This window comes from Triturus cristatus, chromosome 5_2 (assembly GCF_964204655.1).
Source record: "Triturus cristatus chromosome 5_2, aTriCri1.1, whole genome shotgun sequence".
Lineage (NCBI taxonomy): Eukaryota > Metazoa > Chordata > Amphibia > Caudata > Salamandridae > Triturus > Triturus cristatus.
In genome coordinates, this window is record NC_140588.1 from 349,455,637 (window position 1) to 349,480,596 (window position 24,960).

The 24,960-nt window shown below is 46.7% G+C and overlaps 1 protein-coding gene across 6 annotated transcripts in view; it reads left to right on the forward strand.

Moving 5' to 3' along the window:
- EXOC2 (exocyst complex component 2) overlaps nucleotides 1-24,960 on the forward strand; it is a 1,204,847-nt gene that overhangs the window by 263,205 nt on the left and 916,682 nt on the right. For all 6 annotated transcript variants that reach the window (XM_085607146.1, XM_085607144.1, XM_085607148.1 and 3 more), the window contains 2 exons: nucleotides 9,737-9,913; nucleotides 13,656-13,782. In XM_085607146.1, the coding sequence (XP_085463272.1) occupies nucleotides 9,737-9,913; nucleotides 13,656-13,782 (304 nt within the window). The remainder of the gene's footprint in view (nucleotides 1-9,736; nucleotides 9,914-13,655; nucleotides 13,783-24,960) is intronic.

The window sequence follows — 24,960 nt, forward strand, 5'->3', positions numbered from 1 at the left end:
ACACTCTCTCACAGACACTCTCTCACAGACACTCTCTCACAGACACTCTCAGACACACTCTCACAGACACACTCACTCAGACTCTCTCTCACAGACTCTCACACACTCTCTCTCACACACTCTCTCTCACACACTCTCTCTCACACACTCTCTCTCACACACTCTCTCTCTCACACACTCTCTCTCTCACACACTCTCTCTCACACACTCTCACACTCTCTCTCACACACACTCTCTCTCTCACACACTCTCTCTCTCACACACTCTCTCTCTCACACACTCTCTCTCACACACTCTCACACTCTCTCTCACACTCTCTCACAGACAGACTCTCACACACACAAACACTCTCACACAGGCACTCTCACACAGGCACTCTCACACAGGCACTCTCTCACAGACTCTCTCACAGACTCTCTCTCACAGACTCTCTCTCACAGACTCTCTCTCACAGACACTCTATCACAGACACTCTATCACAGACACTCTATCACAGACACTCTCCCACAGACACTCTCCCACAGACACTCTCCCACAGACACTCTCCCACAGACACTCTCCCACAGACACTCTCCCACAGACACTCTCCCACAGACACTCTCCCACAGACACTCTCCCACAGACACTCTCCCACAGACTCTCACAGACACTCTCTCAGACACTCTCTCAGACACTCTCACACACTCTCACACACTCTCACACACTCTCAGACACTCTCAGACACTCTCAGACACTCCCACAGACTTTCACAGACACTCTCTCACAGACACTCTCTCATAGACACTCTCTCACAGACACTCTCTCACAGACACTCTCTCACAGACACTCTCTCACAGACACTCTCTCACAGACACTCTCAGACACACTCTCACAGACACTCACACTCACTCAGACTCTCTCTCACAGACTCTCACACACTCTCTCTCACACACTCTCTCTCACACACTCTCTCTCTCACACACTCTCTCTCACACACACTCTCTCTCACTCTCTCTCTCACACACTCTCACACTCTCTCTCACACTCTCTCTCTCACACACTCTCACACTCTCTCACGACCACCACAGCATCACTCACTCACGGCCACCACAGCATCACTCACGGCCACCACAGCATCACTCACGGCCACCACAGCATCACCACAACATCACTCAACACCACATCAGTATCACTCAGCAACACCACAGCATCCCTCAGCAACACCACAGCATCCCTCAGCAACACCACAGCATCCCTCAGCAACACCACAGCATCCCTCAGCAACACCACAGCATCCCTCAGCAACACCACAGCATCCCTCAGCAACACCACAGCATCCCTCAGCAACACCACAGCATCCCTCAGCAACACCACAGCATCACTCACGGCCAACACAGCATCACTCACTCACGGCCAACACAGCATCACTCACTCACGGCCAACACAGCATCACTCACTCACGGCCAACACAGCATCACTCACTCACGGCCAACACAGCATCACTCACTCACGGCCAACACAGCATCACTCACTCACGGCCAACACAGCATCACTCACTCACGGCCAACACAGCATCACTCACTCACGGCCAACACAGCATCACTCACTCACGGCCAACACAGCATCACTCACTCACGGCCAACACAGCATCACTCACGGCCACCACAGCATCACTCACGGCCACCACAGCATCACCACAACATCACTCAACACCACATCAGTATCACTCAGCAACACCACAGCATCACTCATGGCCAACACAGCATCACTCACTCACGGCCACCACAGCATCACTCACTCACGGCCACCACAGCATCACTCACAGCCACCACAGCATCACCACAACATCACTCAACACCACATCAGTATCACTCAGCAAAACCACAGCATCCCTCAGCAACACCACAGCATCCCTCAGCAACACCACAGCATCCCTCAGCAACACCACAGCATCCCTCAGCAACACCACAGCATCCCTCAGCAACACCACAGCATCCCTCAGCAACACCACAGCATCCCTCAGCAACACCACAGCATCCCTCAGCAACACCACAGCATCCCTCAGCAACACCACAGCATCCCTCAGCAACACCACAGCATCCCTCAGCAACACCACAGCATCCCTCACGGCCAACACAGCATCACTCACTCACGGCCAACACAGCATCACTCACTCACGGCCAACACATCATCACTCACTCACGGCCAACACAGCATCACTCACTCACGGCCAACACAGCATCACTCACGGCCACCACAGCATCACTCACGGCCACCACAGCATCACCACAACATCACTCAACACCACATCAGTATCACTCAGCAACACCACAGCATCACTCAGCAACACCACAGCATCACTCAGCAACACCACAGCATCACTCAGCAACACCACAGCATCACTCACGGCCAACACAGCATCACTCACTCACGGCCAACACAGCATCACTCACTCACGGCCACCACAGCATCACTCACGGCCACCACAGCATCACTCACGGCCACCACAGCATCACTCACGGCCACCACAGCATCACCACAACATCACTCAACACCACATCAGTATCACTCAGCAACACCACAGCATCACTCACGGCCAACACAGCATCACTCACTCACGGCCAACACAGCATCACTCACTCACGGCCAACACAGCATCACTCACTCACGGCCAACACAGCATCACTCACTCACGGCCAACACAGCATCACTCACGGCCACCACAGCATCACTCACGGCCACCACAGCATCACCACAACATCACTCAACACCACATCAGTATCACTCAGCAACACCACAGCATCACTCAGCAACACCACAGCATCACTCAGCAACACCACAGCATCACTCAGCAACACCACAGCATCACTCACGGCCAACACAGCATCACTCACTCACGGCCAACACAGCATCACTCACTCACGGCCACCACAGCATCACTCACGGCCACCACAGCATCACTCACGGCCACCACAGCATCACCACAACATCACTCAACACCACATCAGTATCACTCAGCAACACCACAGCATCACTCACGGCCAACACAGCATCACTCACTCACGGCCAACACAGCATCACTCACTCACGGCCAACACAGCATCACTCACTCACGGCCAACACAGCATCACTCACTCACGGCCACCACAGCATCACTCACTCACGGCCACCACAGCCTCACTCACTCACGGCCACCACAGCATCACTCACTCACGGCCACCACAGCCTCACTCACTCACGGCCACCACAGCATCACTCACTCACGGCCACCACAGCATCACTCACTCACGGCCACCACAGCATCACTCACTCACGGCCACCACAGCATCACTCACTCACGGCCACCACAGCATCACTCACTCACGGCCACCACAGCATCACTCACTCACGGCCACCACAGCATCACTCACTCACGGCCAACACAGCATCACTCACTCACGGCCAACACAGCATCACTCACTCACGGCCAACACAGCATCACTCACGGCCACCACAGCATCACCACAACATCACTCAACACCACATCAGTATCACTCAGCATTGCCTTTGCAATAGTACACCACCACATCATCATCACTCAGCAAGACCTAAGTATCATTCAGCATCGTCTCAGCATCAGTCACCACCACCGTCACCACTACCACCTCAACATCACTCAACACCACCTCAGCCTGCTCTCGGAATCTGCCATCTGTTGATTCTCCCCTAGCGTCTGGCCGCTGCTAGTGTTATAATACAGGTACTAGTTCACCACCTTCAACCTCCAATTGTTTATGCCCCCTCAAAAAAGAACTTTAACAAGCATTGCAAGAACAAAAGAAAAATTAGGAATTTTTTTATTGCAAAACACACAAGATGATGGACGGAATGTTGCACATTGGCAAAACATTCACCCCCAGTCACAGATCTGGGTTTAATCCATCGTTATTTTGCTCACCACGCCACCCCAGTTCAGACATGGCCATATGCAAATCAGTCTTGACCCTGTGCCTCATGGGAACATTCCAGCCTGAACTGCCAAGCCATGTCTTCCCTGGACCGGAATCAAGCATCCTAGGACCGGTTTCGGGGTTTCACCCCTCTTCAGCCAGGATAGCTTGACTCCAGTGGCGTAGTGAGCACGGGACCCACGTCTGGGCATACCCTTCTCACATAGGGCGAACAGCAAAACACACAAGATGATAGACCGAATGTTGCACATTGGCAAAACATTCACCCCCAGTCAGATCTGGGTTTAATCCATCGTTATTTTGCTCACCACGCCGCCCCAGTTCAGACATGGCCATATGCAAATCAGTCTTGACCCTGTGCCTCATGGGAACAGTCCAGCCTGAACTGCCAACCCATGTCTTCCCTGGACCGGAATCTAGCATCCTAGGACCGGTTTCGGGGTTTCACCCCTCTTCAGCCAGGATAGCTTGACTCCAGTGGCATAGTGAGCACGGGACCCACGTCTGGGCATACTCTTCCCACATAGGGCGAACAGCAAAACACACAAGATGATGGACGGAATGTTGCACATTGGCAAAGCTATCCTGGCTGAAGAGGGGTGAAACCCCAAAACCGGTCCTAGGATGCTTGTTTCCTGTCCAGGGAGGACCTGGCTTGGCAGTTCGGGCTGGACTGTTCCCATGAGGCACAGGGTCAAGACTGATTTGCATACGGCTGGGTTCAAACTGGAATGGCATGGTGAGCAAAAAAACGATGGATTTAGACCCAGATCTCTGTACTGGGGTGAATGTATGACATTATTCTGCATTCTGTCCATCAACTGTTGTTTTTTAATTTTTTTATTGTACATTCACTTTTAGGTCTCGCCTGAGCGGGCGCATGCGCTGTCTCAGGCGAGACATTTAGTAAGTGGGTTTTCAAAGTGCTACCCACCAGCTTTTGATGGCCTAAAGCTTGCGTTCACGCGAGCGTGAACGTGCACAGCTGCCAGCTTTCAGCATCCGAGGCGCCATTTGGAGCATGATTACTTTCACTTTTGGCGGTGCTGCGCGCACACCATTCGCGTGTTTGCCGGCGCGCGCACCCCTGCTTTCACTTTTGCCGTTTTTTTTGTGAACGGCGCGCACGCACCCCTGTTTTCACTTTTGCCGTCTTTTTTTTCTTCTACTTCTCGCTCTTCAAATGCAATGCACCTTGAAGAGATCTTGCTATTTTTTATTTTGAGCGCTCACATAGTCACACTTGGCTCTAGGAGTAGCTCACCTTCTATCCAACGTGTAGTGCCTAAGAATAGTTCACTTCCCGCTGCTGTGGTATGGAAGTGTTCTCACAGTTGCAAGAGGAGTTGAAAATGCTAAATGCGGCCTCCTCTTTACACAAAAGGGCACCGCTGTTCCAGTGACAGACCCTGGTGGCAGGCAGGGTGAAAACAGTGACCAATGAAATCTGTACTCGTTTCACTCTACCAATGTGAATAACTGAGCACAATCTGCGCACACATTTACCACCGGCTTTAGTCTGACAGATGAGCTCATAACGCACACTAAATCACTCAATCGCAGCTGATCACTGCTATTATTCATAGCTTTCTAGCCATGAAAAATGCTTCTCTGGTTTCTTTTTTTGTAAAAGTTGAACATTCTCATACTTTATGATAGCAAACCGATTTCTATTGCAAGTCCTTGTCTGCTCTCCCTATGCCCCGTACCTTCTCCCTTAGGCTAAGTGAAATGTATCCCGTATCTATCACCACACCTTCCGTTTCTTCACTACATGTACCCTTTGCTCCCTCCAATCTTCCTTTACTATGAATCTCTACTTGTTCCTCACTTGTCTCTTAGTTTCACAAGTCTTGCGGGGTAATTTATTTTTCCTTTACTCCTTTCCAGAGTTTGACACTTAAAAGAAAATTTGGAAACAAATAGCATCTGTGTCCCCTCATTAGGTCTGTCCTTGGCCCTTCAGAAGTCTTATCAGAGGTGCCATACCTGTATGGGCATGCAGTCTGAGCACAGAGGAGACCTTGGCTGCGAATGTTGTAGATCCTTTATTCAGGTCGTCTCTCTAGTTATGCTCCTTCCCCGTATGAAACTGGGTAAAAGGGCCCCTCATTTGTTTAGTTCTTGATCTTCCAAGGGGGATACCACTTGGAGAATAGTCAGCGGCCTTGGAGCGCCTTGACTCCACAGATCTCCCCTCCTCTGCCTGCAGTGGCTGGGGAGGCCGTGGCATGCTGAGGGAGGCACTCACACGGACAAAGAGGAGTCTGGTCGGCTCTCAGTCAACTCTACATTTAGATACATGTCAATAGATGTTTCCTTTCTCTCGGTGCTTTGAATACGGACTCTTGACAACACATGTTCTGCTTCTAGGATAAATGCTATTAAAAAAGCACGAATGTTTGGTTTGGAAGCGTTGGGATATTATGAGGACTCATTAACCGGTGCACACTTTTGCACGCCGCCGCTGTACCCTCCTGACACACCAGGTGTAATATACAGAATGCGCCAATGCCGTCTTTGTTGTATGATGCTTCTCACCGCTTGTTTCTCAGTTTATGAAGGGGTTTCGGAACGTGTTCCAGTGTGCGCTACCGGAGGCTATAGCGCTAGAGTCCTGTGGCGACTGGGGCTCGAGGTCAGGCAGGGTCAACGGTGTGCCCCGTGCCCTTTGACCTCTGTAACTGGAGTTAGAATTCTGGGATTGATCAAGGTTAACCGATCGCTGGCTTTGCTTCTGATTAGGATAGCACAGGGTTCCTGTATTATAATCCGGGCCACTTGAATTATGTTATTGTGCATCTGTGTCGATTTTTGTATAATTATAGATTTGCCGCATTTGCCACCTAACCCACCATCTGCTGCATTATCTGCCGCATTATAACAACAACAACACAATTGTTTCTAGCTCAAAAGGTTCAAATTTGTAAAAAAATGCGACAATACGTGTTGCAGCACAATGGAAGGACCTTTGCAAGGCTGGACTGGTCAATTTTTTGTGGCATATTGATATATTTGAGTGTTAAATTTGTACTAAAGTAATGTAACCAAGGCCCAGAAAGTGTTACCAAGTTTAACAAGCATTTGCAATGCAATAAGTCTCGCATTTGCGCGAGTTTAAGCTATTGGCATTGTAAATGGCAATGCCTTTTATTTATGTTTTAAAAACCAAAACATAAAAAAGGCATTGTTATTTACAATGCCAATAGCTCAAACTTGCGTAAATGCGAGACCTATTGCATTGCAAATGCTTGTTTAATATGGTCGTTCTGTTGGACATAATGCCTTCTTGGTCATATATAAGGTAACAAAAATGCTTCTGGCACTTTTTTATTACAACTTTTCAGCTTGCTGCACAGCAGCCATACTGCTCTACAGCACAGCTTAACCACATTGGCAAAGTCAATAGCTCTGCCTAAACACTTATAAGGCCCCAAAGGCGAGACCTATTGGCTATGCTAATGCTTGTTAGGGTTTAGGGTGGTTATGTGATTTTAGGTGGCAAGGGACTTCTTAGATTTAGGGTGGCTAAATGTTTTTGGGTAGTAAGGGAGTTTTTAGGGTTTAGGGTGGATAAGGATTTTTAGGTGTAAGGGCATTTATAGTGCTTATGGTGGGTATGGGTTTTGGGAAGGCATTTTTTGAGGGTTTAGGATAGGTACAGGATTAAGGTGTGAGGGTTCTGAAGGGTCAAATATATATTTATACATTTAAAAAAAAGATTACATATAAATATATGTATTTATAACAAAGTATGCGTTTATCACACATGTATTTATGTATATGTAAAAATATATACAAATATATAGATATATTTTCGATGTAAAGGCAAATGCATGGTAAATAAATGCTTTGTAATGGTGCAGTCTTTGTAATACTGTGTTGTTAAAGCATTCTTTGTAATGGTATCTGTGATTCTGTCATATAACCAATGCAGAAAGGTGAGTAGAACTAGTGTGCGGTGCGTTTCCAGGATACCAGTGTTCTAAATTCTGGGCATATTGGCAGATGTCTTAAGCTTTCTGTACCTATGTATGGGAAGAGGAAGAGGAAGAGGAAGAATTAAGGTTTCAATTTAGAGAGCGAGACGGACTGTTGAGTTAGCCTGAACAGGCAAGTTTGATGCCAGCGATGCCCCCTGTATCTCCTCTTCACTAGCCTTTCCAGTTAAGCACCTTTTGCTCACCATACTGTTGTTTGTATCCTAGCTCAAACACCCTGTTGTTGTACTATGGGCAAATGCAATGTCTGAAGTACAATAAGAGAACGAAAGTCGGGTGTAAGGAAGAGAAAATGTGCCACAATCCTGAACATACTCAATGGAGACTTGGGGCCCGATTTACTCTCTTGGCAGATGGGGTATTCCGTCTCAAATGTGACATATATTTCGCCCACTGTACTACAAGTTCCATTGGATATAATGGAATTTTAATACAGCAGATACGATATCCTTCACGTTTGTGACGGAGAAACCTTGTTCTCCAAGAGTGTCATCCGGCCCTATGGTACTCCAACTCACATTCTTCTTAAGGTGAGAAGATTCCTGCTGTGAAAACTTTACTGTTGCCATGACAGTTTCATTCCTGACTTTTTAGGTCTCGTCTAGGCAGCGCTTGTTCAAAGCGCCGCCCGATTTCCGCCCATGTGTTGTTACTCCCTAGGTTTTAATTACAGCCTCAGAACTCTATTTTTTAAAGGGCTTCAGGCAGGACACGCTTGGTCCTAAGCAAGGCTGGCAGTGGTTACTTTACTCATTAGCACATCTCACATTTATATGAGACCTTTTATAAATTTCCCTTCTTCAGCTCCACACAGGGTACAACCTACTTCAGAATTATAATAATTATTTTTTCACATTTCATTTACTAATTGTATATATGGACATAGCTATTTGAATGTACTTGTGGTACGGTCTTGCAGGCAATTCATTATGGGTAGGGTGGATTTACCATTTCATCTGCAGGGTGCTGTACCATATGTGACCAAAAGAGGTCCAGCATGGTACTGCACCCTGCAACACGGCTAGGTAAAAAACATTGGCATTTGTAATGCCGATAACTCCAACTTTGCAGTGTGCAGTACTGTATGTGGCCTATATCTGGCCAAAAGAGGTCCTGCGGGACCTATTTTGGCCACTTATTATGCTGCACCCCGCAACATGGCTAGGTAAAAAACATTAGCATTTATAATGCCAATACCTCCAACTTTGCAGGGTGAAGAGCCATATGTGGCCAAAAGAGGTCCCCCAGGACCTCTTTTGGTCAGATATGATACTGCACCCTGCAGCACGGCTAGGTAAAAAACATTGGCGTTTAAAATGCCAATAAATCCAAATCCAACAAATGCAAGACCGATTGCAGTTCCAATGCAATAGGTCTTTCATTTGTTAAAGTTAGAGCTGTTGGCGTTGAAAATGACACTGTTTTTTACTTTTGCTTTTTTTATACCATTGGCAATATTGGTATGCAAATATAATAATTCCACTGAAAATAAAAAAACAAAAGTAAAAAACATTGTTATTTTCAACGCCAACAGGTCTAACTTTAACAAATGCGAACCTATTGCATTGCAAATGCTTGTTGTTATTGTGCTAGTCTAGTTCTGTTATGTCTTATTGTGCTCACACTGTATCGTAAAGAAAGTACCTGCATATATTTTCCTTTTACATTTCATAGAGCATCCTCGTAATATTGTTATTGGCCAGCTGTGTTCAACTATTTTTTGTTGATTCCCAGATAAAGGCATTTTTAAGTCAAATTCCTGCTCCTTAACTCTATCACTTCACCGTTCTTGTGCTTGCTTTTCAGGTTTAACAATTTGTGGACACAACTGCTTACTGACCGCAGAATGGATGTCTGCCAGTAAGATTGTCTGCCGGGTCGGACAAGCTAAAAATGATAAAGGGGACATCATCGTAACAACTAAGTCAGGAGGAAAAGGAACATCTACTGTATCTTTCAAACTGCTGAAACCTGAACGGATAGGTAATGTTTTATGCTCTCTCCGATGAGCAGTGTGTCTGTGTGAAAGATATTGCTTTGGGGCTGAAGGGATGGCTGATAAGAAAAGGCAGTAATGCTAGTGGATAGGGGAAGTCCTTTGTGAGGGCATGCAGATAAACCAAATTCCAATCACCTTATTGTGGTTGACATTTCCCGGATCTGATCGGTGAGTATATGACATGGCTTCCCGTGATGGCCGAATGACCGATCTGAACATTGTGCTCATGTTCATTTCCTTTGCACGTGGATTTTGTTTTTTATTTACAGACCTAATCCTTCTGTATGACAGATGAGAATCAAAAGGTTTCCGAGTGTAGAAGCAGGGCTTGTACTTCGCAGTGTTTAATGAATGCATTCAACTTTAAACCCTAGAATGGATTGTAGTCGCTTTCTCTTTTAATCAGACATATTTCTGTTGTTTTCTTTTAACGCAAGTAGACCAGCTTCTCAGGTTAAAGGCTGAAAAGGACAAATGTGCCTATTGTGTAGACTCTTAACAGCTACTGCACCTTTGGAGGGAAGTAGAGTTCAAGTTAACGTGGAAAATTACCCGTTGAATTGGTTCAGCTGCTTTACTGTTTGTTGCCTTTGACTTTGGAAGCCTACATCTCGCATATGGGGCTCGAACCCAATTAATCATTGCCCTGATATCAGAGTATTTAAAAAGATAGGGTTGATGCTGATGTTCAGGGGAGCCACATTTTCCCAGGGGTCGAGTCCCTAAGGGTGCAGTGGAATGGTGTATTACACAGCTCAGTCTCCTCTGCTCGTCTCTGACCACCATAGCAGACCTGAGCAAGGCAGAGAAGTAAGGATGAGCTCTTGAGTCAACAACCACTGTCTTTCCTGTCACTGCAATCAGTGCAAAAGGGCAGCTGACAAAGGATTTGCATCAGTGCTGGTGGCAGTACAGTCAGTCACTTTCAGGAAGTGCTGGTTCTTCTCCCTCCCATTGAGATTGGAGAGCGCAGACCTTGGGTTGGGGGCGGGAAGGGAAGCCTCAGAGGGTTGTGGCAGTATAGCTGATTTTTTTCTTTTATTCATCAGAAGTTGGGAAGTTGTTGCTTAGAGAGATGATGAAGCGAGGTAGGTGAAAGCGTTTTTTATTGGGGGTGGGGGGAGCGTGCTCTTTTGCATATACTAGCTGAGTGTCTGCTCTGCCAAAATTTTACTGAGGTGCCCATGGTGGTGGACAGAGAGTACCCTGGAAATGTACGGTTTGCCTAGGTTTCCATGCGTACCCCTGCAGCATTTTGTGAACTGGCAAAAATTTGCACATTTATACAAGCTGTAGACTGAAATCTATTATGCATTGATCAATCGATGTTTCATGAATTCTGCTCTTTTCATCTGATTTTGAGAATGGCAATACCATAAGGTATATTTTCACCTAGATGGAGAGACAAAGTGTCTAAGGGACAGTGGGGAACGTTTAGACTTGAGAATGCTGATGGTAGGCTTTGTCTGCGTAGCAAGACTGCAGGCATGAATACTTGATATTGCTAAGCGTAATGTACTGTACTGCATATGGGGAATGTAGTCACAAGCATGTATTTACAGATGCTTTCTATCTTGTACCTTTTAATACACTGTCATCAGTAATGATTACAGAAATATTTACAAATTGGACAAGGAATAATATCCTTGTAGGAAATGGGTTACCTTTAGGCAATTATTCCTTGTGCAGCAAAAAGTGTTACTTGTATGTACAGGCACGGTTTGTGCGGAGCGTGACCCAATTTGATTATATACCCCTTACATGACGATTATACATATTCATCAGACCAGTGGCGTGCTTTATTTTGTGATGCCCATATGTGTCTTCAAAGGAATTTATATTTAGAGTTTTTCCAGAGTGAACTTCCATAGTCCAAATCTAGAACATGCCTGAAGTCCCTGTCCTACAGAGTATGCGGCATATGTTGCTTCCATGATTTACATACTTACTCCTATACAGACTTATATAAACATAAATGTGCCTTGATATGACCTAATAGTTTTTCAGGGAACATGCGTTCAATCCAGTTCTTCAGAAATTCGAGCCCGGTGATCATAGTACTTGGCTGGTATATAAAAGCGTTAGCGTAGCTTCTTTAGATGTATTGAGTTACCTCTCCTCCCCACCCACCTAACCGTAATTTAAAACCTCTTCCTCTTATTTGCTCATGGGGCAAATGCCAATACATTTATGGGAAAATGTGTGGCTCCCACGGGTTTATCTTATTGCTTTGCTTCATTGTGCACACAATGAAGACAATTCACATGTGTCTGTTTCAAGTAGTTGGAGCTGTACGGACGACATGCTTTCCAGAATGTCCAAGCTTCTCTGTTTCACCTCAGGATAAGAAGAGCATGCTGTGCCTCGATCTCTCAATGCGTTGAATTATCTGAAAGTAGAATCCTGCTCTAGGAATCCTGACAACAGAGCTAGCTCAGATCCATTAATGTTAATTTCAAGATGGCCCTTGTTCCCACTTATTTACACCTTATTTTTGTCTTAAGTTTTCTTTTTCACAAAAAATCGATCTGTAAATATTGACCACTTGCTGCCAGGTAAATGCAAACTGTTTTACTAAATTATCTTCAGGTACAACAGTATTCCTGAGCTAATCTCCTAATAAGCTCTCCAACCTAGTGGAACCAAACCTTGGCTTTGCCATTACAAACTCTCATCCGGTGTTATATCATTATGCAAGTAAGTACAAGCATACAAGGCTTCTTCAATGCACTCTGATAACACATACCTTCCTCCACTCAAAGTGGCACACGCTAAATGCCACACCAAGATAAAAGACGTCACCCTTAGCACACCAAGACCCGCTGAACAGCAGCGGTCAGTCATAGAGTAGCATTCATTCCCCTCATCTCACCTTCTCCGTGAACACTGGGACGGTCTTGTGTTTGCTGCTTTTCTCTAATGATGTCCAAGGTTTGAAATATGCCTAAAGGTTGGTGTATATATACATACTCTGTCTCAAGAAGCACTTGTAACTAAAATGAATATGTGCATCTTCTCGGGCTCATTTTTGCTTTGTTTTTCTGGGAGTTTGCTCTCCATTGGCTGTTGAAAACGAAAAATGTGATGGAATGATTTAATAACTGCAATATTTGTATAGTGCACACTACCAGTTGGATTTATTGGTGCTGATGCTTGAATGAATTTTAGCCACTGGTATTCACTCTGGGCTATGTTCCTTTCCATCATTATGTATCTGATCTGTACCATTAAAGACATGGACCTGCCACATTAAACCTGGCCTTGTCCCACAATGAATAATCCGACCTGAGCTGTTACAGGACTCCACTTTGAATAGAAAGATAAGCTTCCTTTGACTGTATTTGGTCTAGTTGGACCTTATCAGTGAAGTGCATGGCACATCCAGCTTGAAGCCCGCGTCATGCGCAAACTAATTGCAGTTGGCGAAACTCCCTTAGTACAAAAAGTAATGGATGGAATGCTTGAAATAATCGACACCACTGATATTCACTCGATACCACATTCCATTCCATCTTTTTTTTTAGCCCTTTTCCATTAAGAATGGGGGCCAACCCTGTGCCAGTTAATCATGGTCCCACCTCAAAGGAACACAAAAGATCCCAAGTCAAGAGGCATCGTATGTTGCACATCCCATCAAATGTGTGGTTATATTGTGTGTTTTTTAAACGACACCAACCACCTCTCATTCGCTCTCTTATCGTGTGATACTGTGATTGTTTTTTCTAGGTATATTGGATCAGTCTGCCGTCTGGGTTGAGGAAATGAATTATTATGACATGCGTACTGACAGAAATAAAATAATTTCCCCGCTCTCCCTACGTCCAGCTAATCCTCTTGGTATCGAGATAGACAAGTAAGTGCCCACATCTGATGTCATGCTCTTGTTTGTTATGTTTTGTTTCTTCTATTGCGCCGCTTAAAGGGCTCCATGAAGTTGAACACAGTGGAAAATGGGTTACTATAAACACCATTGCTGTCCAATGGCATCGTGCTGGGACTCAACAGAGTCGTTGCTATTGAAATACACATGGTGCACGTTATTTCAATTCTGTTTTCTATGCCACTGCGTTCAAAACGCAGGTCTGTTTAAATGTCCGACTAAAACTGCTCGCCAGGTGCAGGGTATTGTGCGGTGCTTAAGCTTGGAGGGGTTGGGAGTAGTGCAACAGAACGAGATGGTAACCTGGCGCCAGTAAGTGCTGGGATTCATATCACCAGAATACAGTCTGCAGTGCAATGTCTGGAAAAAGTCGGTTCCAACACTATTAACATATTAAATTTAACTTCCCCCTACTGCTTGAATTTTGCCAAGCATGTCTAATGTTTTTGTAGTCCTTTGACGAAAGTTACTTTACACTTGCTTAATTGGGAGCTTAGCTAATTACAGGGAGCGCGCCAAGCATTAAAACAAAACATCTGAGGATTCATTTGGCATTATAACACAAACCGTGGTGTTATGATCGCCTAGTGACTCAAATAAAATCTTTTGTGTCGGCACTTTATCCTTTGGAAACACGAATAAAGGCTCAATGTCTTTTCGACTTGGCTTACACTAAATTAAACAGCGTGACGTTTTATGAACTTAATTGCCCGCTGACCTTGATTAATGGCAGGCGTTTGAGAATGACTGTGTTTAATGTTTGTAATTCAAGCAGGTTCGTTTTTTTGTGATGAATAACTTAATTCGTAGCTCGAGGAACTGTTTTACAGAATGGAGAAGGCCAAGGGTGAGTAATAGAAGTTAGAAGAGTAATGGAAATTTGCTAGAAGTAATGGGTGAAAATAAAGTGAAATATTTCGTTATTGTAATCTTCCTTTGGCTGCTGAAATGGATTTAGTCTGTAACCCATGTTTTTCTATCCGTGTTGCGTCTCTGATCCCCAGGCAATCTGAATAGTGCTCATTTCCTGAGATTGTAAATGATCTTTTATTATTGATTTTGAAAGGAAAATTCACAAAGGTATTTTCAGGTGTTAACTTACTCCTGCCAGGAAGTCACAAAAGGATTCTTGGTGGTTGTAAATGCATTTACTACTGCAGATTACTTTCCACGAGTGTGGAAAAATTTGCACTCTTAAATCCCACGCCAGGGGTGGGAAGTGTGCGTAACTAAGTCATGATTTGCCTTAATATGGTTGGGGCCAATGCTAAATATGTACAATTGTAGGCATTCCCAAACTCTGATCTGGCTCCGTGGTCGTGATTTACACCGGGGGCGGCTCCTCCATTGGAAAGGAGGAGCGTCACCCCACTTAAGTGCCCCCCAAAGCCCCAGAGATGAAAAATAAAATGGCAGTTCATTACCATTTTTTTTTTTCATCGTCCCGACCTGAACCAAGCATCACAATGGGGCGGGGTCTGCTGAGTGACAGCAGGGAGGAGTGCGCATGTCTTTTTGGCTGGCTGTCTCCCGACGGCCAGTCAGACATGCACACTTTAAACCTCTCAACCCAGCTGTCTTAAGACAGCTAGGTTGCGATCAAGTGCAGGCAGCAAATGCAGGCATCCAGTGCCCTCGGGAGTGCCAAGAGAGGCCGCTCCCACTAATCAGGGCACTGCTCACATGCTGGTTAACAGCGCGTGAGCAGGCCAGGATTGGTTGAGGGAGTTTGATGGGGCCTGCACTGCAGTCCCAGCAGAAGAGGTCGGAGTGAGGAGAACGTCGTCCGTCAGAGTCTGGTAAGTGTTTTTATCCTTTCTTTATTTTCTTTGACCACGCACGTGCACCCACCCATTTGCCCTCACTTCCTCAGTAGGTGCCAGCCGCCACTGTATTTACCCCAGCCGGCAACTGGAGTAAATCCCCGTTTAGCATGGGAAGGGATACTTATTACTCTGATTTGCCACGAGTATGACGGGAGAACTTATTTGGGTGCCGAAAAAAATTTTTCCTTGTGAAGGAGGAAATAAAAAAATTGCATATGCAGAGAAGGCTCCATTCCTATGCAGGGGCATAGCTTGGTCAGTAAGATTAGGTGGGTGTGACTTTCAGATTTTCTGACAATCAGGCTGGCATATAATGTTTAAATACTTTATAGGACAAGCAGGGTGCATGAAAGTGGCCTAAGGGGAAGTGGAAAGGGAGAGGAATGAGGATTGGTAGGAGTACTAAGAGAGAAAGCACAATATTTTGTAAAACAACCAATATTCTGAGGACTTTCAAAACCGAGAAGGCGAGTGTGTGTGTGCGTTTTTGTCTGTATGTATGTGTAAAAATCCCTGGTGAAATCCGACTGACATCTCCCAATAACGGATTAAAAGCACCTGTACCCAACTATTTATCAAAAAATACATCTATTAGGGGTCTGTTACACCCCAAACACCCCCCACACTCCGGAAGCTACGCCCATGTTTCTATGATATGGATTCTACGCCATGTATAATTGCACACAGCAGGAATAGGATGTCTGGAAACATGCACCTGTTGCAGCGTTCCTTGCATAATCCTGGAAATGTTGGTTAATACCCAATAAACGTAAAAGTACGACTTTACTTTTATGTTTTTCATTGGTGAATTGGGCGCCTATCATTGTGTTAATTTTTAGTGCTCATAACGACTTCCTTAGAAGGCAAAAGACACACAGATGATGGACGGAATGGAGAGCAAATCAAACATTCAGCCCCAGTCAAAACATCTGGGTTAAATCCATTGTTCTTTTGTTCACCATGCCACCCCAGTTTAGACTCCGCCATATGCAAATCAGTCTTGACCCTGTGCCTCATGGGAACAGTCCAGCTCGAACTGCCAAGCCAGGTCCTCTCTGCACCGGGAACAAGCACCCTAGGACCAGTTTCGGGGCATCACCCCTCATCAGCCAGGCTAGCTTTAATCAAGTGGCACAGTGAGCCCGGGACCCATGTCTGGGCATACTCAGCCCACTTAGGGCGAGCATAAAAAACACACACAGATGATGGACGGAATGCAGAACAAATCAAACATTCACCCCCAGTCAAGAAAAATGATGGACTTCGGCCCAGATCTCTGGGGTTGAGTGTATGACATTGTTCTGCATTCTGTCCATCAATTGTTGTTTTTGTATTTGTCACCCCGAGTGAGATTTGTATTCCCAGACGTGGGTCCTGTGCTCTCCATTCTACTGAAGTCAAGCTTGCCTGGCTGATGAGGAGTGAAACCTTGAAACCGGTCCTAGGGTACTTGTTTCCAGTCCAGGGAGGACCTGGCCTGGTAGTTCAGGCTGGACTGTTCCCATAGGGAGCAGGGTCAAGACTAATTTGCATATGGCTGGGTTCAAACTGGAATGGCCTGGGGAGCAAAAGAATGATGGATTTAGGCCCAGATCTCTGTACTAGGGTGAATGTATGACATTGTTCTGGATTCTGTCCATCAATTATTCTTTTTGCATTTGTCACCCCGAGTGGGACTGGTATGCCCAGACGTGGGTCCTGTGCTCTCCATGCCACTGGAGTCAAGCTAGCCTGGCTTATGAGGGGTGAGACCTCGAAATCGGTCCTAGGATGCTTGTTTCCAGTCCATGGAGGACCTGGCCTGGTAGTTCAGGCTGGACTGTTCCCATAGGGAGCAGGGTCAAGACCGATTTGCATATGGCAGGGTTCAAACAGAAATGGCATGGGGAGGAAATAAAATTAAGGATTTAATCCCAGATCTCTGTACTGGGGTGAATGTATGACATTGTTTTGCATTCTGTCCATCAATTGTTCTTTTTGCGGCTTCCTTAGAAGAGCATTTGATATGTGTAAGAAAGTGGGTTATTGGTTGCGAAGGGTGATGGTCCTTCACTAGTAATGTTTTTGCATCCTTTCGTCTGTTAGGAACCAAGTACCCCTTGTAGTACTTGACTCTCTGAGTAGTGAGGCATAGCTTTCCACGGCCTAATCAGGGGAGGTGGTGTGGGCTAGAACGCTAGTCCGCAGGGATTCAGCAAATAACACCCAATAAATCATTGTCAAGTCAATGATTTTACTTACAAAAAGCAAAAGTACTTTATTATGCACACACTACTCAATGCTTCATAGTAACTTAGAAATATCTACATGATGGCAGATGGAAATATCTGCTGTATTGATATTGATACGTTTTTTTAGAGCGCGCGAATGCCAATGGCCTCTTGGCGCTAACGTCTACCATACTGACTGAACATTAATTTTTTTAGTTTTATTTTATCTCTCAAAATGAACAAGAGATAAGCCAGGTTTCAAGATGTTTGCTGAAACTTGAGCGGTTGGACTGGCCTCTCAAGTTTTCCGGTACGTTTTTCCGCTAGCGGGCTGTATTGTAGACAAAACTCCTTGCCCCCCCAGTTAGATTGGTGCACTCTCCTCACAGTTGGAGCGGTGGCACTCTCCTCACAGATTACACCTGTAGCAAGTCCTGACCCTATAACCACAATACCCCCACATATACTAGACGTAATATAATGGGGTGTGGTAATCAAACAATAGGCATACTGGCTTTGTCAGGGTGCCACCACTTTAATAAACTCAGAAATGTATCACAATAAACCAATGCAATACCATTAAAATGATCAAGCCTGATAATATTATACAGTGACATTCATTATGACATGAAATGACTCCTGTTCAACTTTGTGATTGTTAATAAATCATTTCTGATGGATACATCTGCCAGTGGATTCCTCACCTTGTGAATATCCCCTGCGCCAGCATTCCACGGAACTTTTCTTTCCCAGCACTCCACGTCGACGTGGGCGACGTCACAATGCATCGGCTCCGCACGCGACTCCGTACGACGTCATCGGAGCCATAAGAAGCCGACGTCGGCGTGATGACGTCAGTTCCCTTTTTTCTGCGCCGTCGACGCGCAACGTTTTTTTTCCAGTGCTCTCTAGCTACTTTGTAGTTTAGCTGTGTTACTGTGTTAAATTCAGTATGTCTTCGACGAGGAAGTCAGGCTTTAAGCCCTGTAAGGAATGCGGAGGCCTGATGTCCATGACGGATCCGCATCAGGACTGCTTATGGTGTCTTTCTTCCGACCACGACATGGAAGAATGCGGGTGCTGTAGGAGCATGAATCCTAAAGCGCTGAAGGAGAGGAAGACTAAGCTCTTCATGAAGAAGATCGGTGAGGAGAAGAGAGGGAGAAAAAAGGAGAAGTCCAGGCGGGAGTCATCGACTTCGAGGTCGTCGAAGTCTAAGAAACACCACAAGAAGAGGAAGCATTCTTCTCGGCGTCGGTCCTCGAAGTCCAGGAAGTCGAGGTCTGCTTCGCCCCGTCGACGTCGGAGCTAGGACTTGTCTCCTTCTCCTTCTAAGTCTCCGAAGTCTCCCTCGCCGAAGCGGGCTCCAGCTCGTTCCCCGACGCCGTGACCGGCTCCGTCTAAGGCTTCGACTCCGGGTCAAGTGGAGTCTGATGTTCCTTTGGATGAACAAGAACAGGAGGAGGCTGTTCCGGTGCCGGATGACTCTGCGGCTCCGGTGGATGATTCTGCAGAGCCGACGCCTGTGACTCCACAAGGGGATACAGGGACAGTCCCTTATCCCCAATTCCCGGCTCCAGGTACAGATTCCTCAAGCTTTCTGAATGCCATGTATGGTATTTTTAATAGGGCGGCCTTCCCATCCGGAGCACCAACTGGTCCCGTGGGTCCGATGGCGTTTACGCTAGGGGTGCCGCAGCATTATGCTCAGGCCCCCTTTCTGCCCTTTATGCCGATGGCGCCTTCTTGGCAGTTTCCGGCGCCGGCTGGGGATCCGACTCGACCTTGAATGGACCGTCAGTCTTCGGAGCCTTCTTCGACGCCGAGGCCGACTACATCGGCGCCGCCGACTCCACCATGGCGCCTCCGACTCCGGTACCTCTGGCTCCACCGCCGCCGCGTACAACGACGACGCCGGCTCCCCGGATCCGGTCGAGGCGGGAGGCCCAAAGGGTATTGGAGGAAGGGAGATATCGAGCAGAGGTGGAAGAAGGTGAAGTCGACTCTTCTTCGGATGAGTTTGAAGGAATAGAGGAAGCAAGTGGTTTGGATACCACCCTAGAGTGGGAGCATACTTCTGCAAGGTCTTCTCCTCCACAGGAATTTGCACCCTACCATGTGGTGATTAAGAAGGCCGCAGAGTTGTTAGATCTGCAGCTACCCTCTGTGGAGTACAAGTCTAACCTGCTTACGGAGGTGTTGCACTCTCCGACGTCGGCTTCAGAGCCTTTGTTGCCTTTCAAAGAGGCCATCTTGGAACCAGTGTTGGAGGAGTGGAGGAAACCTCTTTCAGCTCCGGCGGTTTGCAGACAGGTGGCAAGGAGGTACAGAGTTGCACCAGGAGATCCGGATTTTTTGTCCACGCATCCATCTCCGGAGAGCCTAGTTGTGCAGGCTTCATGTTCTAAACATGCTTCGGGTGCTTTCCCTCAGTCTCCGGCTGATAGGGAGTCAAAGAAAGTTGATCAGGCGGCCAAGAAGACCTTCTCCTCAGGTAGTATGGCGCTGAAATCATCTATTGCCACATGCTTGCTGGGGCGTTATGTTCATGCCTTGATGGACTCTATCAAATCTTTGGCCCCTAAGTTGCCTGAGGGGGATAAGTCGTCCTTCTCCAGTATTGAATCTTTCATAGATTCACATGCTTGTATCTTCCCCGTCGTCATGGTGGGAGTCTCACGGTAACAGAATGACCACAGCAGTATAAGAAAACTGCATAGCAAAATCCCATAGGGAATCATCTTATTTGGTAACCAAATCTCATCATTATGTGGTCCAAAACTCAGCCAATCGGCTGCTAGCCCTGCCCTCACACTCCCCAGCAGAGCCTTCCTGCCTCAGATTTCCAACCGCCTTCGTGTGAAGAGGAGTCTCCCTGAGCCTTGCTCAGTTTTTCTGTTCCAGTGTGAACTTTTGACCCCTGGTTCTTCTAATTACCTTCTACTTGCTGGTTTAAGGTATTGTGCTTCATCTTACTACTACAATATGGCTGAAAGCTCTAAGAAGAGGCTTTTCAGGCCCTGCAGATCCTGTGGAAAGCCTAGATTATTCTCTGAGGACCCACATAAGGACTGTTTATATTGCTTGCACCCTAATCATGTGCCTAAGGACTGTAAACATTGCAGAACCTTTTCTGCGAAGACCCTGCGTGACAGGGAGGCACGCCTTCTGCTGTGGCTTCAGAAAAAGAAGGTCACTTCAGACTCTGATTCTGAGGAGGATTCAAAGTCTACAAAGAAGAGAAAATCTTCAACTTTGGAGGATGTTTCAGAGGTAAAAAAGCAAAAAACGAAAGACAAAGGGGCTCCTGCGTCTTCTTTACCTCATACTCCTCTTAAGAAATCTAAGGAGTCAAGAGAGATTTCCTCAGCCCCGTCGACGAAGATTAGAGCGTCGCCGGCGCTTATTACTTTGAAACCGTCGACGGCTACGTCGACGACGACTACGTCGACGACGACTACGTCGACGGCGACCATATCGACGACGACTCCGTCGACGACTACCATATCGACGTCGACAGCGGCATCGACGACGACGAACACCTCGTCGTCGAAAAACCACCCGTCGACGATTCCGTCGACGGCTACAATGCCTTCGTCGACGAAGACTTCGTCGTCGACGACTACGGCGTCGACGATAATGCAGCTTACACCGTCGACGAGGTCGACGACGGTTCCGTCAACGGGAGCTTTCAAATCCCCTAAGGTGAAGAAAATAACATTAAAGTCTATGGCGTTGTCGACGGGCTCGTCGACGAAGCAGACTAAATCTACGGATTTTACGGCGTGGACGAAAATTTCTCCGCTTCCACCTTCAACTTTACTAGACTTACAGTCCGATGATGAGGACTCTTCAGGGGTGGCTTATAGTCCTTCCCAACTTCGCATAAAGAGTCAGGAAACAGATGAGGATGAATACCACGAGGTACAAGAAGTCTTCTCATTTCAGGACCGTCCACCGAAAGATTCACAGAGGTACGAATCTTTTCAGGAGTCTTATGCCTACGAGGAGGAGGAAGAGCCTCAGAATACTTCGAGAGAGGACTCTGTTTCCTTACCAGGGTCCTTGGTGACTGACTTGCGCCTCATGATCAACGATTACTATCGTCGTTTCCCGGAGGCAAACTCTCAAATGCCACAGACGGTGGAGAAGCCGGCACAGGTACGACCGCCTCACTCGTCTCCCAAAGCTTCCACTCAGAAAATCCGATCTCCACCGATTATGACTATCAGAGATGACCTAGAGGACAGTGATCCCGATCAACTAGAAGAAGGAGAACTCCTTCAAGACAAGCAGGGTGACGATGAATGGGATCAGTATATTCTCCCAACTACGCCGTCAACATCTCCAACACCGGCAAACTCTCCGCCTCAAGATATAGGTGGATTCCATGACATCATGGAGAAGGCATCAAAGCGTTTTGATCTTCCTATTCCGGTTCAGGAAGCTGAATGCTTTCTTTATGACTTTAAGGAGGAGTCACGCAAGTCTATGCGATCCATTCCAATAATTGACCATATTTGGGAAGAGGGCTTGAAGATAATGAAGAACCCAGCTTCGGTGCCTGCTTCAATACCTAGAATAGACAAAAAATATAGGGCTCCGGAATCGTCTCCGGCCTGTTTAATTGGTCATCCTCGGCCAGACTCTGTGGTGACGCAGGCCGCCCAACGAAACTCAAAGAATCCGGTTTCAGCATCTATGGTTCCCCCGGACAAGGAGGGAAGAAGAATGGACGGTGCAGGGAAGCGCTTTGTAGTAATGGCAGCGTCCTCAATAAAGGCCTCTAATTCATTAGCCCTCATCAGCAGATTTAACCGGCAGATGTGGTGCGATATAGCTCCCTTGCTTTCCCATCTTCCAAACGATAAAAAAGAGGAAGCAGCTGCTATACTTCAGGATGGGGCTAGAGCAGCATCTGAGTCCATTGACATCGCTATGGATTTGTCCTCAGTGGCTTTTCGTCAGATGGCAGGTGCAGTAGCCCTGCGGAGGCAAGGATGGCTGAAGGCCACCTCCTTCAGACCGGAGGTACAGGCCAAGATAGTAGACATGCCTTTTGATGGAGAGAACCTGTTCGGGAAACACGTCGATGAGGCCCTCCAAAGCATCAAAACGGACACAGATACAGCGCGGGCGCTGGGATCTCTACAACAGGGCAGGTTTCAGTCCTTTCGGAGGAGAGGATCCCGAGGACAATTTACACAACGATCCTCGTTCCAGTCGAACAGCTATCAGCCATACCAGCAGCAGGGTTCTCGACAGTACTCGAGCAATCAACAATATCGACCTTCGAATAATTATCAACAGCAGTCCAGAGGAAGGTCTTCTACGAGAGGGAAGTCCCAGCAGTCCAACCGACGTCAATGACTTCTCCACATCCGCCACTTGCCCAACAAGCAGCGCCCATTACCTGACTCCATTTTACCCAGCATGGCTGTCAATAACATCGGACAGATGGGTTTTAGATGTAATTCAACATGGCCATACTCTGGAATTCGTAGAAAAGCCTCCAAATCAGCCTCCTATTCGCAGGAGACAGGAACATCTATCAGCCCTCAAAGCGGAAGTGATGGCCTTATTACAAAAGGAGGCAATAGAGGAAGTTCCTCATCTTCAACGCGGGAAAGGCTATTACTCGCATTTCTTTCTCATAAAAAAGAAGGACACATCAAAATGGAGGCAGATAATGGACCTCAGAGGTCTCAACAAATTTATTCAAAAGAAATCATTCCGGATGTTATCCCTGCAGGAAATTCTTCTCCTAATTGGCAGAGGAGATTATTTGGCGTCCCTGGACCTCTTAGATGCTTATTTTCACGTCCCAATCCACGTAAGACACAGAAAATTTCTACGCTTCATGGTGGCGGAGCGCCATTACTAGTTCAAGGTCTTACCTTTCGGGCTAAAGTCGGCACCGAGAACCTTTACAAAATGTATGGCGCCAATTGCGGCCCACCTGCGTCTCCAAGGTCATCAGGTCTTCCCTTATCTGGACGATTGGCTTATCAAGGGAAGTTCGTTCAGAGATACCCTTCGCTCCCTTCACGTTTGCATGGAGCTTTTCGATCAGCTGGGTCTCAGAGTCAACTTAGAGAAATCACATCTCAGACCAGCGCAGTACATTCAATTTCTGGGTGCTCTAATCTGCACGGAGGAGGCCAAAGCTTACCCGTCAGAGGAGCGCATTCAAAAGATCATACGGTTGTCAACACAATTGCAAAGAAAAAAGTCCGTTTCAGTGAGGGTTTACAAGTCATTGATGGGAATGATGTCCTCTTGTATCCCCCTACTCCCAAATTGCAGGTTCCGCATGAGACCTATACAAGAACTGCTGGACGAGCAATGGCTCCAGTCGCAGGGATCCTTCGACGATTGCATAATAATTACCCCTCGGATCAGAGACGCCCTGTCATGGTGGAAAATCAGAGATCATTTGGAGGAAGGACTGACCTTCGAAATTCAAACCTGCAGTTTCGTAATGATGACGGATGCTTCTCTCCAAGGGTGGGGAGCGCATCTCCAGGAGCTCGAAATTCAGGGTCACTGGTCAAAGTACGAAACGCAGCTCCACATCAACCTGCTAGAGCTGAGGGCCGTGTTTTTGGGACTCAAAGCTTTCCTTCCCAGAATTCGCGGATCTACGGTTCTGGTGAAGACGGACAGCTCAACTTCTATGTTTTACCTGCTAAAACAAGGGGGCACAAAGTCGAAACTTCTGTCACAAGAAGCACAGGCCATTTGGAAATGGCTTCTAGCTCACAACGTATCACTGCAAGTGCAACATATTGCAGGAGTGGACAACATAAGGGCAGATATTTTGAGCAGATCTCCCGAAATCTCCCACGAGTGGGAAATACATCAGAAGCACCTTTCCAAAGTATTCAAAGTATGGGGCACGCCAAGGCTAGACTTATTCGCGGACCGCCACAATTCAAAATGCAAGAACTTTGCAAGCAGGTTTCCGCAGAAGGGATCGTGGGGCAATGCGCTACAGATATGCTGGACAGGAATGTTTGCATATGCGTTTCCCCCATTTCCTCTGATATTGAGAGTCTTAAGGAAAATGAAGTCAGAACCGTGTCATCTGATTCTGATTGCACCAGCATGGCCGA